This window comes from Letharia columbiana, assembly GCF_014066305.1.
Source record: "Letharia columbiana isolate WasteWater2 chromosome Unknown Sc0000000_s0, whole genome shotgun sequence".
NCBI classification, from domain to species: domain Eukaryota; kingdom Fungi; phylum Ascomycota; class Lecanoromycetes; order Lecanorales; family Parmeliaceae; genus Letharia; species Letharia columbiana.
The window spans coordinates 1,809,583-1,829,940 of NW_023501036.1; the positions used below are offsets into that span (position 1 = coordinate 1,809,583).

The 20,358-nt window shown below is 49.5% G+C and overlaps 9 protein-coding genes across 9 annotated transcripts; 4 read left to right on the top strand and 5 right to left on the bottom strand.

Moving 5' to 3' along the window:
* Positions 1-344: 344 nt before the first annotated feature.
* Positions 345-1,827, top strand: HO173_000489 (uncharacterized protein; the record flags this gene model as incomplete). The annotated part of the gene is made up of 2 exons (XM_037302438.1): positions 345-964; positions 1,020-1,827. The coding sequence occupies 2 exons, from the start codon at positions 345-347 to the stop codon at positions 1,825-1,827; spliced, it is 1,428 nt and encodes a 475-aa protein (XP_037171017.1).
* Positions 1,828-5,093: 3,266 nt separating this feature from the next.
* On the bottom strand, positions 5,094-5,578 carry HO173_000490 (uncharacterized protein; the record flags this gene model as incomplete). The annotated part of the gene is made up of 2 exons (XM_037302439.1): positions 5,094-5,540; positions 5,576-5,578. The coding sequence occupies 2 exons, from the start codon at positions 5,576-5,578 to the stop codon at positions 5,094-5,096; spliced, it is 450 nt and encodes a 149-aa protein (XP_037171018.1).
* Positions 5,579-5,934: 356 nt separating this feature from the next.
* HO173_000491 (uncharacterized protein) lies at positions 5,935-6,144 on the top strand (the record flags this gene model as incomplete). Its single annotated transcript, XM_037302440.1, has 1 exon — positions 5,935-6,144. The coding sequence occupies one exon, from the start codon at positions 5,935-5,937 to the stop codon at positions 6,142-6,144; it is 210 nt and encodes a 69-aa protein (XP_037171019.1).
* Positions 6,145-6,815: 671 nt separating this feature from the next.
* Positions 6,816-7,310, bottom strand: HO173_000492 (uncharacterized protein; the record flags this gene model as incomplete). Its single annotated transcript, XM_037302441.1, has 1 exon — positions 6,816-7,310. The coding sequence occupies one exon, from the start codon at positions 7,308-7,310 to the stop codon at positions 6,816-6,818; it is 495 nt and encodes a 164-aa protein (XP_037171020.1).
* Positions 7,311-9,328: 2,018 nt separating this feature from the next.
* Positions 9,329-10,430, top strand: HO173_000493 (uncharacterized protein; the record flags this gene model as incomplete). Its single annotated transcript, XM_037302442.1, has 3 exons — positions 9,329-9,427; positions 9,482-9,841; positions 10,017-10,430. 3 exons carry the CDS (start codon positions 9,329-9,331, stop codon positions 10,428-10,430), a joined length of 873 nt encoding a protein of 290 aa, XP_037171021.1.
* Positions 10,431-10,508: 78 nt separating this feature from the next.
* HO173_000494 (uncharacterized protein) lies at positions 10,509-11,731 on the bottom strand (the record flags this gene model as incomplete). The annotated part of the gene is made up of 3 exons (XM_037302443.1): positions 10,509-10,778; positions 10,854-11,131; positions 11,386-11,731. 3 exons carry the CDS (start codon positions 11,729-11,731, stop codon positions 10,509-10,511), a joined length of 894 nt encoding a protein of 297 aa, XP_037171022.1.
* Positions 11,732-11,747: 16 nt separating this feature from the next.
* Positions 11,748-13,479, bottom strand: HO173_000495 (uncharacterized protein; the record flags this gene model as incomplete). The annotated part of the gene is made up of 2 exons (XM_037302444.1): positions 11,748-13,335; positions 13,400-13,479. 2 exons carry the CDS (start codon positions 13,477-13,479, stop codon positions 11,748-11,750), a joined length of 1,668 nt encoding a protein of 555 aa, XP_037171023.1.
* Positions 13,480-14,377: 898 nt separating this feature from the next.
* Positions 14,378-16,628, top strand: HO173_000496 (uncharacterized protein; the record flags this gene model as incomplete). Its single annotated transcript, XM_037302445.1, has 3 exons — positions 14,378-15,214; positions 15,337-15,407; positions 15,578-16,628. The coding sequence occupies 3 exons, from the start codon at positions 14,378-14,380 to the stop codon at positions 16,626-16,628; spliced, it is 1,959 nt and encodes a 652-aa protein (XP_037171024.1).
* A 1,328-nt stretch (positions 16,629-17,956) lies between these two features.
* On the bottom strand, positions 17,957-20,034 carry HO173_000497 (uncharacterized protein; the record flags this gene model as incomplete). Its single annotated transcript, XM_037302446.1, has 2 exons — positions 17,957-19,850; positions 19,904-20,034. The coding sequence occupies 2 exons, from the start codon at positions 20,032-20,034 to the stop codon at positions 17,957-17,959; spliced, it is 2,025 nt and encodes a 674-aa protein (XP_037171025.1).
* Between the last annotated feature and the right edge of the window lie 324 nt (positions 20,035-20,358).

Here is a 20,358-nt window from a genome sequence, read left to right on the forward strand (position 1 = left end):
GTCCCACTCACCAAGCTCCAGGACGACCTTTATCGTATCTATACAGGATCCATGCTTGGTGCCAGTAAGGGGGGTGAACCCAAACAGGCTCTTCTCTGGTCCTGGCTCGGCCTTCTCCAACTCCTTTGCAATCACCCCAAAAGCTTTAGGGAGGGTCTCCTCGCGCTCAGAGCTGAATATGAATACTCATCCAAGACGAAGCCTTCTGTGGCAAAAAGAAGGCACGCCAATCCGATGCTGAGGAAGGGCCGCTTGGCTCCGAGGAAGATGCCGTTCAATTGAACGAGCCCGTTTCCAGGATTGGTCTGAGACAGATTATAAGCGAGAGCGAAAGGGTGTTCGAGATGTTGGCTACACCCGTTGACGCTCTGTGTCTGTCCAACAAGATGCAAGTCCTGATGAGTGTCCTAGAATTCGCTGAAGCTGCCCAGGACAAGGTCCTAGTCTTCTCTCATAGGATTTCAACCCTTGACTTCATTGGCGACCGGCTTGCCGAGGCAAACAAGCCGTACGCTCGTATTGACGGGAAGATGCTGCCAGAGAAGCGGCAGCCAATCACCAAAGAGTTCAATGAGGGCAAGATGAACATCTGTTTGATATCCACAAGAGCTGGGGGAACAGGGCTGAATCTGTTTGGTGCCAATCGAGTGGTAATAATAGACGACCATTTCAACCCAATGTGGGAACGGCAAGCCATCGGCAGAGCGTACCGCATCGGACAACGGAAACCGGTCTACGTCTATCGTCTCACCGTAGGCGGCACCTTTGAGCAAGCAATCCAAAATCAAGCTTTGTTCAAGGAGCAGCTTGCTAATCGAGTGGTCGATAAAAAGAATCCAAATCGCCACGCTGTCAAAGGTGCCGGTCAGTATTTATTCCTACCGAAGACTGTCAAACAGGAGGACTTGAGTCAATTCCTGAATGAAGACGCTCTTCTAGACCATCTCCTAGCTGACCAGACAACGTAAGCACACGTCTACCCTTTCTCCTAGATTTCCTCTGCTGATCCCCATTTCTAGCAACCGCATTCTCTCAATTACGCCGTCCGAGACATTTCATATCGAGGATGGTATAGAACTGACACCAGAGGAGAGTAAGGAGGCTGAACAGATGAAGAAGGACTTCGAGCTGTCCCGTCGGGACCCAATAGCTCATAATGCATTGATGACTCGGCGTAGGGAGGAAGAGGCTCGTAAGCTCCGACAGCACGTTGCCTCATTCCCTCAACAGTCAGGAGCCTCTAAACACCATGCCCACAGTACCCAACCGTCGCGTTGGGACCACCCCTTGATAGCCACGGGAGACATGTTGCTTCCCCCGTCGACGGCTCCAGCTGGCGGGCCTTTGCTCTATGAGCCTACAATCGCAAACCCCAGCGCAGCCGTCTCGCCAAACCTAGATCAGCCCCAAACTGGGTCATTACCTGATTCTAATTCCACGGCAGGAAAAGGCGCTTCCGTTCGAGCCCCAAAGCAAACGCACCCACGTTTCGGTGCTCGCCGGCGTCTCAGCGGAACTCCTGATTTTACTTCTCATGACCTGCAGAAACACATCGAAGACTCTATTACAGTTCCGGATACCTCTGGGTCAACTCCTAGGAACAGCGCCAATGGTAACACGACAGAGGTGAATGGAAAAATGAATGAATCGAAGGAGAACAGAGGCGGTCGAAAGCGCAGCGATCCAGCGGATGAGCAGCACAAAAGGAAGAAACTAAAGCGTGCACTGGCTCCCACGCCCGGTCCTGCGCATTGGGAAGCGATGAACAAGAACTTTGAGGATTTCCTGAGTCGTGAAGCTGATAGACCTTCTAATGGTAGGTCTTGAGCTTGACTACTTACATTCCTACAAGAGCGGGATTGTGGCAGATATCTCGCCTGCCTCTGACACCGCATTCAGTGCGAGGGCGGTGCATACATATTTTGATCGTTATAAAAAGCTGGACTTGCGCTTTGGGCGTTTGGAGGAGGTCATATTGCTTGATACGATAGATACCCCCAGGAGCGCTTTATTAATCATGTCGGTGGTGTTCTTGCAGTTCTAGCTTTGTCATGCATCTACTTCTTGCTATCAGGTGGATAGTTGAACATAAGCTCTGAGAAATGCAATCTGTTCTACAAGTGTGCTCTTCTGGCAGTCCTGTTTTGAATTGATAAGATCTTGTGATGTACGAATACGAACACCGAACGTGACCCGTATGCCAGATTTGGAACCCCATCTGCTCCAGTCTTTGGCTTCAATATTACAAGCTCTCGCGAAAGCAATGGACCCCCACATCGCTGCGCGCAGTAGATAACACTGGGCATTCTTCACGTGCGAGAGCCGTCGTTGCTAAATCTCAAAACCTTGCCTTCTGCCGCGAGAAGTCTTGCCGACACCCCAGATCTGATACCGAAGAAACCAGCTCCAATCATGCACGTACTGTAACCCTCTTACCCCGCTTCTAGTAGCTTCGCATTTGCATCGGGGGTACTATTTCGAAAGCGCTTGTGGAGGCCTAGGCTGAGGGGTTCTGCTAAAGGGGTCTTTGATGATGTTGGCAGATGGTTGTAGCATGGTGTCGCATAGCTCTACGGGTATGGAATGGAAAGGGCGTAGCAATCTTGTTTGACAGGCCCGGAGGGGTTCTATATGTCTTTCTGATTGCGGATGTGTAAGCAGTGTTAACCACTAGGCTATAGGCCCAGAAATGGGTGGGTATCGCGCTTCATGCACGAATACGCCCTATTAAGCCCTATAAGCTTAGGTGTCGGGTCAGGCCTGATAGGATGGGGTGTACTTTTGGCGTATCGCATACCGGTCTAGGGTAGATGAGTTTGTGTGTTGGTTTTGTTGTTGAATGAGCGACTTGGAGGAGCGACGACGTGTATGAATTGGGGTGTGGATAGATGTGGATAGGTGACGACGTTGATAGATAGTAATCTCGGTACGTATGAGCGGTTTGGCATGAGCGGTTTGGCATGAGCGGTTTGGATAAGCGGTTTCTGTAAACAATTGTATAAGCGGTTTGCATGAGCGGTTTGCATGAGCGTCTATTATGCACGAGCTTGCGTACATATCGCGGGCATTCTAAGAAGAGCCGCAATAGCACAAGGGTCAAGGAATGAAAGGATGGTAGGATCTTGCTTAAGCGAGTCAACATGCTTTCTATCTATCTAATTGCAAATGGGCTCTATAATTGACACATCGCATACCGTCGTGAGATTTACGAGACCCTCCGCTATGAGAGCCTCTATCAATTATAGAATTGTGGAGCATGAAAATAGCATGTGAAAGACCCTTGAAATTCCTTGCACTCATAAAGCCGAAAACTTGTAGACTGGTTCGCGCCGAGACTTCCCCTCGCCTGCATCGCATGCTACCATTGCCTCCCCTTTGGTGCACCCTTCTTTTGCCTTGCCCCTTTCGATTCGAGGTACCTTGCCTTCGCCTCCACCTCGGCGCGTATTCCTGGAGCGTATTCCCTTCTGAACTGGACGCACACCGCCATCACCACAACTGAAACATATTCTTATAGAGATGCGCTCTCTCGAGCACGACGCACGCTGTCCTGGATCCCATTTGGCATACAATTCGGTAGCCTATGCCTCTCTCGACTCCGCGCGCTCTGCCGTGCGCCATTAGGAGCCTTCAGTTCACACTGCTGTATCATATGTCCTTCTCGACTCCACGCACGTTACGACCAACCACGTGTCACGCATGCTTCTGCGGCCCCTTCTTCTCTCAACTCAACGCACGCTGTGCCATCCCTTCTGCCCGACGCACGATTTTGTAGTCTACTCGCCCCACAGCTCGACGCAGACTGCCATCAGCCATGTCCAAATACACACTTCGATAGCTTATGCCTCTTGTAATCCATCAACTAAGCACTATTTGATCCGGAATCCAGCAGTGGTGGAGCAACCGGAGTGCGTAGCCGATCAACAAGTAGTAGCTTCTTCTGTAACTCATCAACGGTGGCGCAGTCGGAGAGCGTAGCTGAGGACGTCGCGGAAAAGTTTGTGAGAGAAGGGAGGTAAGGTCGTGCTATCGTGAAGCAATCGAAGAGTGAATGAATGCGTAGCCACCGATCAACTAAGACTCCTCGATCCTAACTCCAGCCACGGCAAGATAAATAAAGAATGCACCTTGTGATCATGCATCTTGGGATTATTCGAAGAGTGTGTCGGGCATTGAGAAGTGACATTGGGATCCGCCGGTCGACTGAGATTTGCTCAATTCGGATGGTTGAGCAGCCGAAGAACGCATCTCAGAACCTCGCGGGGAAGTGTGGTGAATGTGATAGGGAAAGGGAGAAAGGTGGTAATGTACCAATACGCCGAAGAATGTGTGTTCTTTTCAGCTGTTGCGCAAGTCTGCGCTGATCAACCGGAGATTGCTCTATCCGGTATTGTAATCGAAGGATCTTTCTCAGAATTTTGCATGTATGTGAGTGACATCTCGTATGGTGCCGCATTTGCGGAGGAAATGGCAGTCTCGGACGGCAGAGCGAACGTCATAATATATTGGGGTCGGAGCGACGTGGTTAGGCCGTTGAACCGGCAATGCTTGCAAGGATGGCGACTAGATCGTGATATAGAGAATTCGGAAAGATGTGGCAAGGCCCTCAAACGACCAGTGTTTGTACGTATGGCGAACATGCTGTGGTATGTGGAGTCGAAGTATTGTGGTGGGGCCTTTAGGTGGCCAGTATCTGTAGATATAGCGAATAGATTGGAGTGAAGGAGACGGCCCATCTCCACCGGTCACCCAATCAGCGTATTCCGGAGTCCAGCATTCCTAGTGGCACCAGAAAAAAACCATCTTAGGAAGTGTAGAGGACGAGGTGAACAGTCGCGGCCATCGAATGTGCGGTGTGAGAGGTCGAGTGGTAATGTGACAGAGATCGATATGTCGTATGTGGGAGCTCCAACCGCTCCACCAGAAGTCCACCAAATTCGCTCAGTCTGAAATCGCAGGCATCGAAAACTCAAACATCTAAGAGTTGAGCATATCAAACGCAAGGATTGAGAATGCAAGCAGAGAACGTATGGCAAACCCTGACGCCAACTCCTGGAGCCAAAGTTGAAGAAGAATACTGGGTACAGACATCATCAACCCGGGCGGGCTGAATCACGGGCTCGTTTCTCGAGCTTCTTCTGCCTTGATGATCGGGGTGGCTTGATGGTATTGGAGTGTATGTTGGGCTTCTCCTGCATCGATGTTTGGGATGATTCGAGCGCATTGGGTTGTACCTTAGGCTTCTTGTGCCTCGATGCTCGGGAGGGCTCAACGAGATTAAATTCCTTTTGGGGATGCTTCTGTCCTGATGAGTGAAAAGATTGGGTAGCGTTGAGTTTCGGTGGTGATGTAACGGCTGGGGCTGCAGCTTTCTCTTTGAGCCGTTCACTTCTCCGGAGCGGAGGAGAATCTGGAGGAGAATATTCGTTTGATGCAGCATTCAATAACATTATAGTCTGTTGTTCTGTGAACTCTTTGGCCTTTTTGGCCGGCTTCTTGTCTGTATTCTTGAGAACTCTGCCAGAAAGAGCTTGGTTCAGCTTTGTAGCAGATCGAGTCTTTCTGGATGTTGGACCATGGGCGTTAGGACGACGACAATTTCCCGAAGTCAGTATTTGTGGCAGGCCTAGACCGAGAATCGGGTGAAAATGATGAGATATGATTGGAAGGGTCTTCAAAATCTGTCATGACTAGGTCCTCGGATTCTGCTTCCTCGAAGTTCTCCCATAGCCTCAACTGGCCTTAGATCCCCCAGGGGGGAGTCTGTCATCTGGATATCATCATCCTTCCCCACTCTGACATGGATCTGAAGAAAAAGTTGGAAGAGTCTGCTGTTTCGTGTTGTCCATTCTTTGCTCCTCCACTCGCCTTCTTTCTTGCTTTCTCCTTCTTCGATCGTCGATGACCTTTTTCGGTGGGAGCTCCTCTTACTCAATGGTCTCCGATCCTTGGGAAGACGCTCAGGAGACTGAGAAGCTGGAAGACTGCGAAGACCGCGAAGACGGCGGAGAAGGAGAAGACGGCGAAACCTGCGAAGAAGAAGCCGACCGTGAAGACTGCGGAGACTGTGGGTCTGAAGGAGGCGGTGTAGGTGGAAACGGCTTCTGTGGATATTCTGTCCCGATCTCACCGCCAGTGGATTGACCGTGCTCCGCGAGGGTATAGGCGTGCTCTTGCTTGGACTTTTCGAGTCGTTTTGCGGCTTCCGCCAGCTTTTGTCTCCGAGTCTCTCACACGTGAGCGCGCTGCTTCGGTATAGTCGTCCAGATATCACAGGTAGGTGCAATCCGGGTCAGGCGTCTCGTCTTCCTCTTCGTACCATCTTACAACCCGCTGCCAGCATTTGAGCCAAGTCGAGGCGACGTTATATTGAAACAGCCGGAACTTTTCAAACTGTCCATGGGGAAATCTAAGGCCGAATCGAACTGGGGACACCGATACTCTTGTCGTTTCTCACCTAGGTCACGCCGTCGCCACTTGAGGAACATCTTCCAATCTAACAATTCTTTCTTATACTTCGAAGTCTCCGAACTCCAATACAAGATTCTATGGAGATTATCCATAGATTCGATCAGGCGGACTGACAGTGTGGCTTGGGCGGCCCCCCAGCTTCTGTATGGCGCTGAAAGCGGCATAGGGTCTGCTTTCTGAATTTCGCTTCCAATGTTAATTGAAGCTCCGGCGTCTTCGATAAAGAATCAACACATTCGGCTATCAGTTTCGGCCATTCGCCCTTAATCCAGTTCAACTGGTTCTCGGCAACCTCAATTTCTTCTTGACTTCGATTAAATAGACGAAGCCAAGTGCGAATCGCTTCATGGGCCGCGGAGCTTGGCAGTGAAGTTCTCAGCGGGGACTTCCCACTTTGTGATCTGTAAAAAACTAAGGCGACATCGGTCCCCGAAATCGAAGGCGTCGACACAAATCAGGTCCTGAAAGACCTCGAACTCTTCCCAGTCACTCAATCTTGTCAAAACATTGATCAATCCAGCGTCTGTATCATCAAGCTCTAACTCTGTCTCCAGGCGGTCCAAATGCTGAAGTCTTTGCTGATTTTCCCTGAACCTCTGCCAATTTTCCAGCTCTCTCTCAAAGTGTGCGCTTTCTCTTGACCAATGATGGTTCATTGGATCTATGTCGTCTGAGAGAGTGCACTCCAGTTCCCCTTGGTTGTCAGTAATGTAAATCAGGCCATCTCTGTAGGTAGCATTCCATGTTGGCTGTAGCCGAACTGGACGTGTCGGCCGCCCACCCATCTCAATGAGTCGATCATGGTGCTGCTTGGCGCGTGCCTCGTATGTCGCTGTCATCTCATCCCGTGTCGGTGTGCAACCCCTATATATTAGGAGCTCATCAGAATATGGATATAGTATGCGCTAAGGTGTTCTTACCTTAATAACTTCGTGAGCTCTTCTGGATCAAAACCACTGTGACAGTTGGATGATGGAGAAGGCAATGATTGATGAATATCAACGGCGACCGGTGTGTTTGGAAGTCATCGTAGCTTTAGCTGTGATTGAAGCAGTTTCGACTGTGCGAGTATTGAGAAACCAGGAAAACCAGCAATCAAGTTATCAAGTGACACATTATTTGTGTGACGCTTGCTTATGCTGACAAAGCAGGATGGGTGCTTTGTTGGCCAATAAGGGTCACGTCTAGTTTGTCCCCAGACGCGCATCCGTTTGTGTTGATGTATGATAAAATTTCAACAGAGGGGTCATGTTCTCCTTGATTCCTGAATTGGAGGATGCCTGATGATGGACTTTGCCGATCTGAAGCTAACGCCTGACTTGTTGCTTTAGGGGTATAGTAATGTCCGAGAAGTTGATGTGTTGACGAGATAGTGATGTCTTTCTCTATCTTGTGGCTATATAAATATGGGTCAATAGGTTGTGTTGGCCTGATGAGGACAAGTCCACATCACTTTCTTGTCGCTCTGTGTTGAAGCATCTTTCCAGTTTAGTATTTAAATCCCCTCCCTTCTGCAAGAACTTTTTACCTTTCCAACCTCTTTCTCTCCACTCTTGACTCGCTTCTGCCAAGTCATTCCTGGTCTCAGGTTACAACGCTTCACTCTTCTGGCATCACTGTACGTCTTGAAAAGAAGACTGCTTCTTCCATCAAGAGACTCCTTACATTGATTACCCACAGTTACAGTCGGGAAACACCATCTCATTTGACCACCTCAGGACTCTTACGCAAGCTCGTCTCCATACAAGCCAGCAGAGTATCGTGCTCCACCCTCGATCAAGGAGTGCCTTTCTGAAATACAGACAACACAAGAGTGAGGATTCTCCTGTTGTCTCACACCACTCACTTTTATCTGATCTCTGACACAACCAGGTGCCACTCAACACAGCAGAAACAATTCTCGACCTCCTGTCAAGAAAGGCTCTAAGAACGTCTTCTTTCAGATACTCAAGAGTAAGGACGCTTGATAGTAGACTCTTACCATGTCTTCGTACTGATTTGTGACACTACTCAGTAGCCACGTCCTGGCTATTACAGTTCAAGATGCCTGAGAAGAAGTGGAAGAGCCCGCTAGCGGACTGGGAAGAAAAAAATCAGGACCCTAACCTCGCATTTACCTTGGTGGCGCGGAATGAAAGAGCTAAGCAGATGTGGGCCGACCCCCACAATAGTTCGAGATATGTCCCTGCCTCGTTCACAAGGGAAAGCACCTGAAGACCGGCCTCTTAGGGCATCTACTCCTCGCCTTTCAGCTTCTGTGAACGAACGACGACCAGCCAAGACTCGAGAACAAAGAAAGACACAGAGCCAACGCTTCAGTTCCTGTTCAACAACTGGCCCAAAGAATTCTGCGAAAGGATTCGTATTGGGAAGCTATGACAAGTCATGTGACGCTCTGTTAGGTGACCCCGGCGATTGCATCAGCCAACAAATGCTCGCTTTCACCTTCAACAAACACCATGAACTCATCATGAATGTTACATCGGACAACCAACACGTTGGACAACCCAACATCAGTCAAATACAATAATCAGAAAGAAGGCAAGCGGACGCAGTTTTTCCTGGATTTTCCCTCGCGGTCAGGAAACTGATCCGCGTCACGGTGGCGGATGTACTTGAGTTTGATGTTGTTCTTGCCCAAGTACGGAATCAACAAAGATGAATTCCACCGGAACTGTGAATCGTTTCTTAGCGCGGCTGCCTGGGATGCAGACCCGCTAACGGACGACCTCGACATCAACAGTATAGCGCCTACTGGACAGGCAAGTGGCACATCAAGTCCTCCTGACTTCCGTTCTATCTCCGGGGGAAGAGACTCGGCAGTGGCTCGTATGGCGATGTTTTTAAAGTCCTTCAGATGCCCGACAGGAAAAACTGCGCTGCAAAGGAGTTCAAGAACGCGGGCTCGATGAGGCAAGAAGTCGACATGCTTAAAAAAGTCTGCCAGACATTTCATGTAAGTTTGAATTCGATTCCTTGCTGAGTGCGCAATCGCTGATTGAGAGATTAGAAAAATATAGTACAATTTGTTGAGGAATGGCACGAAGATTATAAGCCACTGCTGGTTATGGAGTACGTGGCTGGAGGAAACCTTCAACAACGAATGAAGGTACGCATGGAGTTTGAGGAGATTGCGAGCCTTGCCGGCCAGGCCCTCTCTGCCCTGGCATTCCTCCATGACCAGGGCGTGATGCATCGGGATATTAAGCCCGCGAACATCCTTTGCGTGACTCCAAATCACTACAAGCTAGCGGATTTTGGGGTCTCGAGAGATATCACTTCCTTGCCAAGCAAGCAAGGAACCGCAGAGTATATGGCTCCGGAGGTCCACGCTTCCGCACCTTATAGCTACGAAGCGGACATTTGGTCAGTGGGAGTCGTTCTGTTTGAGTGTATGGATGAGCTTCCCCATGGAAATCCACGCACGCATGGGCGAAGGTGGTGCAAAGGCGTACTCCACAAGTTCACGCGATACCACGACCAGTGCGAGCAATCACCAGATATGAGCGGAAGTGACGCCTTCGAACTCATACGTCTGGTGAAAGATGCCATGCTGCGTCTGGATGCAGACGAACGACTATCAGCGCGAAGATGCGTTGAGGCACTACTCGTATCTGTGGGAAGACCAAGGTGGCAGCGAAGATTCGGACGCCGGGAGTGGAGCCAACACTCCAACAAACGCACATCCAAACGGCTCTTTCTCGCCCAAATCACCGGGCAGTCCAGAAGGTGATGAGGCAGAGGAAGAGACATCGAGGAATGTCCATAGGGATGGCGAAGGAACGCCCGAGTGGGGAAGGCAACCTCAGGATTTCCGCAACGAGGCCAAAACAGCCATTCGCGGAGACAGTGTCTACAACCCGGCCAGCGCTCCTCCCCACCCTCCATCTGGTCGAAGAGACGATCAACGACCAGGCCGCCACCAGTCCCTCCTCCATCAGCAGAGGGATGCTCAATGACCCGGCCCGACGTCTTTCCCAGCCTCCCATCCCTGTCCAAACCAGGGAACCATACACGCTCCATCTCCGATGGAGGCATCAAGCGTCGCCGTGACAGCCAGACTTCGGCAGAAGGCGGTGAGAACGATGGATCGGTGACACCGGGTCCACTGGCGCCGGACCGTTCAGGTAGCGAAGATGCGGCTGCTGGCCTCGACGGGATCCCCTCTGCGAAGAACCACAAGCGGAGCAAATCGTCTGCGTCGATACCTGCGCATCGGACTCCATGAGGGCGGCCGATGCCACGGAGCCGGAACAGCAGTCTGGATGGACACCCTGCGAGAGAGCCATGAATCTAGCAAGTGTATGCTTAGTCAGTCAGTATTTCAGTTTTCGAGATGGACCATCTTGGGTTCGCACGGTGTTTGGGTCTGGTGTTTATACCATTGGATGTGTGGGAATTTCGGAAAGCATGGCGCAGATGACACGGCTTTGTTCATGATACCCCACTTTTTTTTCCGCGAGAGCATTCTTCCGCATTTGGAAGGCTTTGAGAGCATTGTTTATAACTGCGAAACTTGAATTGTTAGCGAAGCGAGCGATGTTGCATAGAGAGCGCTTGTGCATTAGCGAGCTTTCTTCGGCATCTACAAAGATTTTATGGATTGAGGTGGAATTGCAAAACTGGTTGTTAGCGAAGCGAGCGCTGTTGCATAGAGAGCCTTTGTATGTTAGCGAAGGATATTTGATAGAGCATATCTGTGAGGATCAATTGTACCATTCGACCCATGTCAGATACAGTTATGTTTGAGACTAAGAGAATGAATCAAAAGTCGTGAACAAAGGGAAAGGTTTTACAAATCCAATTCAATCTTCTCCTGTAAATCTTCTCACAACTGCAAGATCTTACGTTGAATCGTTTATTGAGTGAAAGTGATCTTCTAAGTCTTGAAGATATTGCATTGGAACTATATACACACCTTCCTTTTCGAGGCCGCAGCTTTCTCCTTGAGCCGTTGGCTTCTTCTGGGCGATGGCGAGGAACCGGTAGAAGAGCCGTTGGTTGATGCAGTATTCAGTAACGCCATGGTTTGCCGTTCTGAAAACCCCTTTTCCTTTCTGACCGACTTCTTGTCCGTATCCTTCAGAACCCTGTCAGAGGTATCTTGATCGAGCTTTGTAGCAGATCGAGTTTTTCTTGATGTTGGCACTTGATCAACAGGCAAGCGCGATTTCCTTTTTGCCCTAGAACCGTGACCCTTGATGCTCATGTTATATGCAGGAGGCGGGCTAGTAGTGACCGGGTCTTCGATATCACTCATGAGAGTGCCTTCGACACTACTCCTCCAAATGTCTACGGATCTTGCTCCTTCGCGTTCTCCGAACGCCGTCGTGTGGATACGAGTTTTCAGCGGTATCTGTAATTTGAATGGCATCATCAAGGATGACTTGATCTGGAACAAGAACATCGGCCACAGTGACCGGCTGTTTCTCGTTGATTTTGCCCTTCGACGGCTGAACCAAACCTGGGATCCCACTGATGGGTGAATTGGTCGACCCACTCAATCGATGGACTTTTGTAGGGGAGCTGCCCAAGTCTGTGAGTTTGAGATCCCCAGGGATACTCTCAGGTGATTTTGATTCTAGCGAACTTGGCGGCAATCGCGGATGCCCGGTGCTTTGTTGCCTGACCTGGGCTGTAGCCGAAGAGCTTTCGTGCGAGGAAAACTCGGCTAACTGTTGCTCTGCCAATCGAAGTCGAAATTCGGCGGTGTGAATGTCTTGTTGAAACTTCTTTACATTTGCTCGTACCGTTGCGGTGCAATCTTGAAGGACGAGTAACCCCAGGCCACCTTTCGGAGCAGTCTCCATGTCGTCCTCGTTTGACTTCAGTAGGCGTTGCCAGCTTGCGACCCAACTTTGGGTCCTGTCAAGCTGGTATCGTCGATAAGCAACGTAGTCTACCCAGATCTGTAAATCTGATGAGCGTCCACTTGATTCCTGTTCTTCGAGGGTCCCTGTTTGAGATGTATACGGCTTGGTTTTTCGCCATCTCAAGAAGATCTTCCATTCCCATAATTCCTTCATAAGCCGACAAATCTCGGAGCCCCAATGGCAGAGCCTCTGGGCAAAGCCTGCAGATTGGTGAGGGGACCGCACTGAAGCATCCGGTCTGGCTTCCAAAGCCTCCAATTCCTGGTGGTAAGCATTGGCCTGTTGTTCTAAATTCATTTCAAGTTGTCGTTGAAGAGGAAGAGTAGCCTGTAGTGAGGCACAAGCTTCTGAGAGTATCTCAGGAATTTGGCTCTCGATCCATGTGAGCTGCATTTCCGAGGTCTCTAAACCCTGTTGTCGTATAAAGAGCTGATCAAGGCAGGTGTCAATTGTATATTGGGTTTTCGGGCTTGAAGTAGCTTCGTCAGATACAGCCTCTTTACGCACGATCTTCTCTAGAACTCGCGTGACTTTCCACGTCAACATAGCCGCACGGCCAACCTTCACTTGCTGGTAATGTTGAAATTCCCGCCAGTCATTCAATCGGACCAATACCTTCACTAATCGCTGGTCCGTATTCTCTGGGTCGATGGCGGTCTTCAACAAAGGTTGATCTTCTGTATCTCGCTGATGATCCCGGAACTCCTTCCATCGTTCCAACTCCTCGTAGAAACGATCGCATTCCTCAGTCCAGTGGTGATGTGTAAGGTTTTCGTCAATCGCGATGGTACCTTGAAATCCTCCATGATTATCCATGATGCGAATCTCGTCTTTCTCGTATACTGCATTCCCAGCTGGCTTCTCTAGCACTGGCCGAGTCGGTCTTCCCCCCATTTCGATCAGTGTGTCATGATAATTGTAGGCATGGCGTTTGTAGTCTTCGGTAAATTCTTCGTCAAATGGAGAGACTTCTCTGTATGGAGCGGCATGCCTGTAGATCAATATGCGTTAGGGAAAAGAAGCAGCGCTTCGATGACACGGAACAGAAAGCTCACGTCAACTTCATCTCTAGCGCGTCTGGATCTATTATGGTCTGAGGGCCTTTGGAGTCATTAGCAATCGGAATGTAAGCCATGACGCCGTACGTTGAGCTGCTGCTCCCGCGTCGTTGCTGAAGAAAGAAGAAGAAGAAGAAGAAGAAGGGTTGGACAAGATAGAGGGGTGAGGAAGGCTGACTAAGCCCGGAACAGCCAGCTGGGATTTGATACAAGAATCAATTGAAGTTACAAAGATTTACTTCCGATTAGTCGGCTTGGTAAGTACGAGAAGAGATTTGTGTTTGAACACAGGTCCTAAAAATGTACAGGCATCGAATAAGGTTTGACGTTGCTCAGCAATGTATTTTTGGCGGATTGACGAGAGTGCGTTTTCCTCAACGTCATGTTCTGAGTACCAACAGCTCCTTTTGTCTCAAAATATATATACAAAAACCCTCCGCCTTTGAAAATCTTCTGCTTTGGATTTTTGAAAACGCTCTTCAAGCTTCAAGGCTGTCTATCATGTGCCATAATTAACGTCCGCACTCCCACACCATCCGACATCGTGCATGAGAGCATTAGCAGCCGAAGCTGCATACGAAGGAATGCCGCTTGTGTTATCCTCGTGCATCCCCCAATTTGTGGAACCCCATGACCCTTCTATTGCTGATCTCCTGTTCTCACCCCTCAGCCCCCAAACCAAGATGTCTCCCTTTCCAAGTGCAATCTCGGCACGCAAACATCAAGCAGTCAAAGTCTGCAGCACTGGAAACCACTTCGCTATCACGCCCGCGATTCAATGAACTTCTCGTTGGTACAATACCCTCCATACACATTCCGCTGCCGCCTAGTTCAGGTTGTGCCAGTTTGCACATAGGCTCCACACATCTGCCATCTTGACAAAGCAACATCAACCACCGCCAGCAACTGCCAACATCAACCATACTCGGGTCTGCGTTACGTATATCCGTACTTGACTAGGGACTATAAGTTGTGATGGATGAATACGACCCCAACATTGTAGCCAGACTGGTGGCACTGAATGAGAGGACACGGAAAGCCTGGGCCCACCCACACAACAAACACTTCTATGTGCCGGCTTCATTTCGAGGCTTCCCAGTACATGGAGAAATAAGCCGCGAGTCCACACCAGTCGAGGAGGACAGTGACAGCGACAGTCATGTCAAAGAAAGCGAGCCTGAACTTAGGATAACCTTTGACAGTCGCCCAAAGAATGTCAGCAAAGGTTGGACCTTTGGCAGCGATCAAAACTTGTGCGATGTGTATTGTGGTGAACACGACAGAAAAAACGACTACTACATCGGCAGGCAGACGTTTTTGATTACGATAAGCAAGCGAGGCGACGTGATCTTGAAGCATATCAAGAACACAAACCGGACGAAGGTCCAGTACAACTCTCAAAAGGTTGGGGACCGACGGGAGTTTATCTGGATCATGTTACCAGAATGCCGGAGCATTGTTGTTACTTCGGCCAACCAGCTCAAGTTTCGGGTCATAGTGGCGAAGCACGGCGCCAAGACAGAGTTGTCGCGAGGGCTATTTGCCCATTTTCTCAAGGACGTCGAGGACTCAATGCCATCGCTACCGCTTCTTTTGGTGGACAGTGAGGCAACGACTGCAGACACTAGCCTAGTGTCTACACCAAAGACGCAGCCTTTCTACTACCGGCGTGAAGCGGGAGAGCTTGGACGTGGATCCTTTGGAAAAGTTGATGTTGTCGTGGACGTGAGCACCGGATTCGAGTACGCAGGCAAGTCGTTCTTTGGGGACTTCGAGCGAAGCGAGCCAGATATCCTGGCCAAGCAGAACCACGTAAGTCACATCGTCTTTCCCATTACCCTGCTGGAGTTTTGTACTGGCTACCAGCCAAACGAGAGATAATAAGGGACGGGCTATATGGAGAACCTTTGGAAAGCAGTTAACGATCTCGACAGGAGAACATCCTCGGATACGTGGCCTTGTCCAATGATGACGGCCCTCTTCTGGTCACGGAGTATCTCAAAGAGTACGTGTACCTTGCGGTTCAATCTGTTCCTGTTCAATATCGCAATCTGAGCCGTGAAATATCTGTTCTAAGGGGCAAAGAAATCTTTCCCTTTGTCTACTCCCAAGACTTCTCATACGAATTGAGACCGGATTACGAGAAGGATATGCTGACTTTTAAACCACAACCAGGGGGAATTTGAGTCGCCCATGGCGGCTGAATGATCGATCTCCGTGGCAGCCGATCCAGGTTTTTAGCATCCTGGCACAGTCTCTTCGTGCGCTCGCAAGCTTACATGCTAGCCCGAATTGCGTAACCCATCGGGACATCAAACCCGAAAACATCTTAGTGGCAGATCGTGAACGCACGACAAACCCTGGAGAGCCCGGGCCCTGGATCAAGATTGCGGACTTTGGCCTGGCAACAGAAGGCACTAAGTGTGAAGGCTCAGCCGGTACTTGGCTTTACCAGGCCCCTGAGGTATTCGGTCAAGAATACGACTCAAAAGTTGACATATGGTCTTTGGGCGTCGTCATCTTGCAACTGCTTCTGGGAGGACGCATACCCAAGCCCAGCCGAGGTTACTTGCAAGGGCCACAGTGGTGCGAGGACGTTATCCTTACAACGAGGCAGAATTTTTCTTTTTCTTTTTTCGCAGATGGAAAACGCTGCGAGAGGAACAAAAATACGTTGGAGACCATGCTGTGGGGATTCATCACGAACTTCATGCTCAAGTATGATCCGAAAAAGAGACTGTCAGCGCAGGAGTGTCTCAATGCTCCCGTTTTTTCACAGATACAGTCCGGCTTGGGATTAGCGTTGGAAAGGCAACGAAAAGATGTAGGTCAGCAATGTAGTGGGGTTTCGGTCGACCTTAAGGTCAACGAAGAGGCAAAACGCATCCCTACACATTCGGACATTGGAAAGGCGTCCGAGTCAGAGAATGAATGGTCCTCCTTGTACTCTGGTGGTGAGGCTCAGACTGAGCCAGAGCTTCGCGCCAATCCGGTCCTTAAATCATCACATGCAAGAGCCCCGATGTACTGCAACAACACGTCACCGGCAACCTACGACCCGGGTGTGGAGGAGACCGTGGCCTTGAAAGGGCAAGGGTCCAATGGATCTAAGACTGCAGTGCCACCACACACATTGAGGCCAGACGATCCACAGCCGCTTAGCTATGGACTGGCACTGGGAGACAAGCACGATAATCTCCGGAAAACAGTAAGGAAAGGCTATTGAGTATCCTGCGCTGAGATAAGTCTAAGGACTCAGAGCCCGTGCAATTCACAGTAAAGGCATCCTTTCCAGGCTCAGAATGATTTGATGGACAAAGCGGCAACTGCGGGTTCTTTTTTAGCAAGGCATGCGATGTTGCTTAGAGAACTGGAGTAGTACTTGAACAAAGAAATTCATGAAAACCAACCGTGCCTACAAGCGTATGTCTATCCCCAACCATGAAAGTGCGGCTCCATGAAAAGCCTTCCTAGCATAGTCCACACCTTCCAAGGACATTCGAACCGTGAAACCCACGTAAGTATGCATTCGAAAGAATTACAAATAATGGTAAAACTTTAGAAACATTGAAGAAGGTAGTTAAAACTAAACTCCTACCTAATAATCAAGTTTACAACTCGAAATGGCGCCGTGTCCCCCAATACCTTAGTCCAGATCGTATGGCTAGCAGAGGAGTAGCCACCCAGAGACCCCACACACTGGCCACATGTCCAAAGGTCAAGCGAGCCCTTTCTCTACATCTGCCTTTCCGAAAGCGAAAAGATGGCAATGACTGACAATTTCTCCACGAGCCTGAAAAAATTTCCTGCAGCGTCGCACCCCCTCTACGGAGAGGCTGCGATGTGAATCCTTTTGCTGTTTTGGATTCCTGATTGTTGGGTCAGAGGGCGGTCCAATTTTTGGTACTTTTGTTTGGTTTCTGGGGCTTTTTGTTCAGGAGAAAAATGAGAGCGCGTTCGACCTAGCAATCTGGCTGTAAGTAGAGATCTACCTGAGTGCATATCCCACAAGTCAAGATACTTCGCCACCAATAGCAACCTCTTCCTTCGGCTGTCGTGCGGTCAAATAGGCTGGTGGGCTTTTAAATTTTTCAATTCCACCCTGCAGCGAGATCTGGCGGTGTTGCGGCCTCGGACTGGGTTTTTTCCTTGTCCTTGGGAGCGAAGTCGGGTTTAGGATGGAAAGCAAAGGAACTACGGCAGTTGAAGATGAGCAAGGGAACTCGCGTAGTCAACGTGTTGGGAGATTTGTCGAGTTTTGCGGGTATCTTGCGTTTTTTACAGTGTGGCAGGAGGAATACTACTGGGTTCCGAGTTGGATCGACTTGGAATGATATGTGATAGTCTCGGGCCAAACATTCGTGAAGGTTTCACGGTAGCGTTCTTGGAAGTTGTTCCACTAGGTATTCGATAGCTGTCTCAGGATTCAAACGTTGGATGTGTATCGATTCAACCTAACTAAATGATCTTTTTCAACTATCGAACTAGAGTGTATTATTGCAGAATATATGCACACCCTCCTTTCTGAGATTGCCAATTTTCATCCATTTCAGATTATGTGCACGCCCTCCTCTTTAAGATTGCAGCTTTCTCTTTGAGCCGTTCACTTCTCCTTGGTGCAATAGAATTGGTGCAAGGACGGCTGGTCGATGCAGCGTTCAGCAATGTCGTGACTTGTAGTTCTGTAAAGCCCTTGAACTTTTTGGTCGGCTTTTTGTTTGTGTTCATCTTCTTGGAGACCTTATCAGAGAGAGGCTGATTAAGTTTTGTAGAAGAGCGAGTCTTCCTCGATATCGAAGCATGGGGGCTGGACGAGGGCGGTGTGATAAGTTTCGATGAAGATGGTGGGATGTGATTGGGAGGATCTTTGCTATCTGACATGATTGTATCCTCCAGGACGTCTGACATCTCGATATCATCGTCTATTTTGAATTGATCTGAACCGGAAGAAAAGTCTGGAAGGGTCTGCTGTTGTGTGTTGGTGTTGCTTAAGTTGGCTCCCCTTTTCCTTGCTTCCTTCTTCTTCGATCGCCGATGATCTTTTCCAGCGGTGCTACTCTTATTCGAAGGTTTCTGATTCTTGGGAAGACTCCCCTTAGAAGACTGTGATTGTGCCGGTGTAGGTGGTAGTTGGGCTTCCGAGTCTTCCGCTGGGATTTCACCCGTGGAGGGTCGGTCACGACGTGCAAGAATATTTTGCAATTGTTGTTGAGCTCGCTCGAGTCGCTTCGCAGCGTCCGAAACCTTCTGTTCCGCCTGCTTCGCATAGATTTCTGCCTGGTCAGATTCTGTGACTTGAGGTTGCGCATAGGCATATGCTCGTGCTTCTTGATAATCGTCGTCTTCGTCATCTGCAAGCAGAGATTCTATTCTCTCTTGTAGCGCAGTGCTCTTCTTCGCTCCCGCGTAGTGTCTCGCTCGACAGCGCCAAGAGTAGACCCAGCTGCTTGCTTTATCAAGTTCGTACTGGCAATATTTCACAAGGTCCTCAAAGAGCTTTGCATCTGCGTCAACTTGAAAAGGTTGCTTCTGCTCCTCCTGTTTTGTAGTGTCAGCGCCATTTACATTTCGTCGCCAAGCCATGAAGATCCTCCAATCCCACAGTTCGGCGGTAAAGGCGGAGCTTTCGGAGATCCAATGTTGAAGTCTCTGAGGGAAGTCAGCCGTGGTATCGGGACGATGAACCGCATTGCTCGGTCTGGCTCCCCTTTGCTGTAAGTGGCGGTATATCTCGTTGGTCTGCTTCTCAAGCTTCTCTTCTAACTGTTTTTGAAGCTTCGGCGATGCGGCAATCGAATGACTAGCTTCTGCTAGCACCTCCGTCCACTGACTTTTAACCCACATCAGTTCTTCTTGGGAAGCCTCTAATTCTTTTTGCAGTGTCTCCATTTGCCACATCCACCCCCCATGCGGTTCTTCGACTGCTCGCATTGGTTTTGCAGCCCTAGCAGTGACCATTGCATCCTCAAGTCTCGCAACTTCTTGTTGACATTGTTCATGAAACCTCTCCGCATCATGAACCTTTTTCTGTTGGACGAATTCAAATAACTGCCAGTCGTCTAACTTTGACAATACCTCAACCAAATCCACGTCCGTATTCTCGAGCTCCAAATCCGTCTCCGATCGACCAAGTTGATTGTGCCTCTGCTGGTCTTCCTTGAACTTCTGCCACCGCCTCAATTCTTCCGCCCATTTAGCCCATTCCTCACTCCAGTGGGTATGTGCAAGACCCTCTTCATCCAAGGTCACATCCACCTCCTGAGTCACATCAGTTTTATTATCTTCGTCTCTGTAACTAAACATGCCATCCACGATAGTGACTTTCCAGATGAATTGTGGTCTTATAGAACGAGTAGGCCGTCCACCCAATGCGATTAGTTGGTCATAATCGCGCTGGACTTCTACTTTCCATCTCTCAACACACTCATCTGGATGGGGAGTGATGTTCCTATAAGTAACCGTCAGCTATCATCACAAGCAAGGCTCTTTAAGAGATCTTGCCTTAGCCTTCGTTCGAGCGCTTCGGGGTCAATCGCGTTCTTTGAAGGTGTGCGACCAATGTAGATAGGCGAGCCGGCTCTAGAAGAGTGCGCAGAGCCTGCTGGCTGAGGAGACAGTGACGCTATAGACATTTTGGCTCGAAGATTGTGAATTGATAAGGGCCTGAGTATTCAAGGGTCACCATGGAATGTTGAAGCTTCACCACACCACAAGCTGCTATTGTACTACTTCAGGTGGCTGACAAAGAAGACGTGCGATTGTTAGCGCACTGGAAGAAAGAGTCCAGCTGTCCTGATAGTCCGACAATAGGTAGTAGCCTTTCTGCCACGGTAAGTATGCAATATGGTTGTGGTGTGTATGATTGATGGTCCATGTCGACCTTAGGTGATGTGAAACCAGTGTGCCAAGGCGCGCTAAGGCCGAACCAGGACTAGTGGCTCTGTGTTGTGAATCTC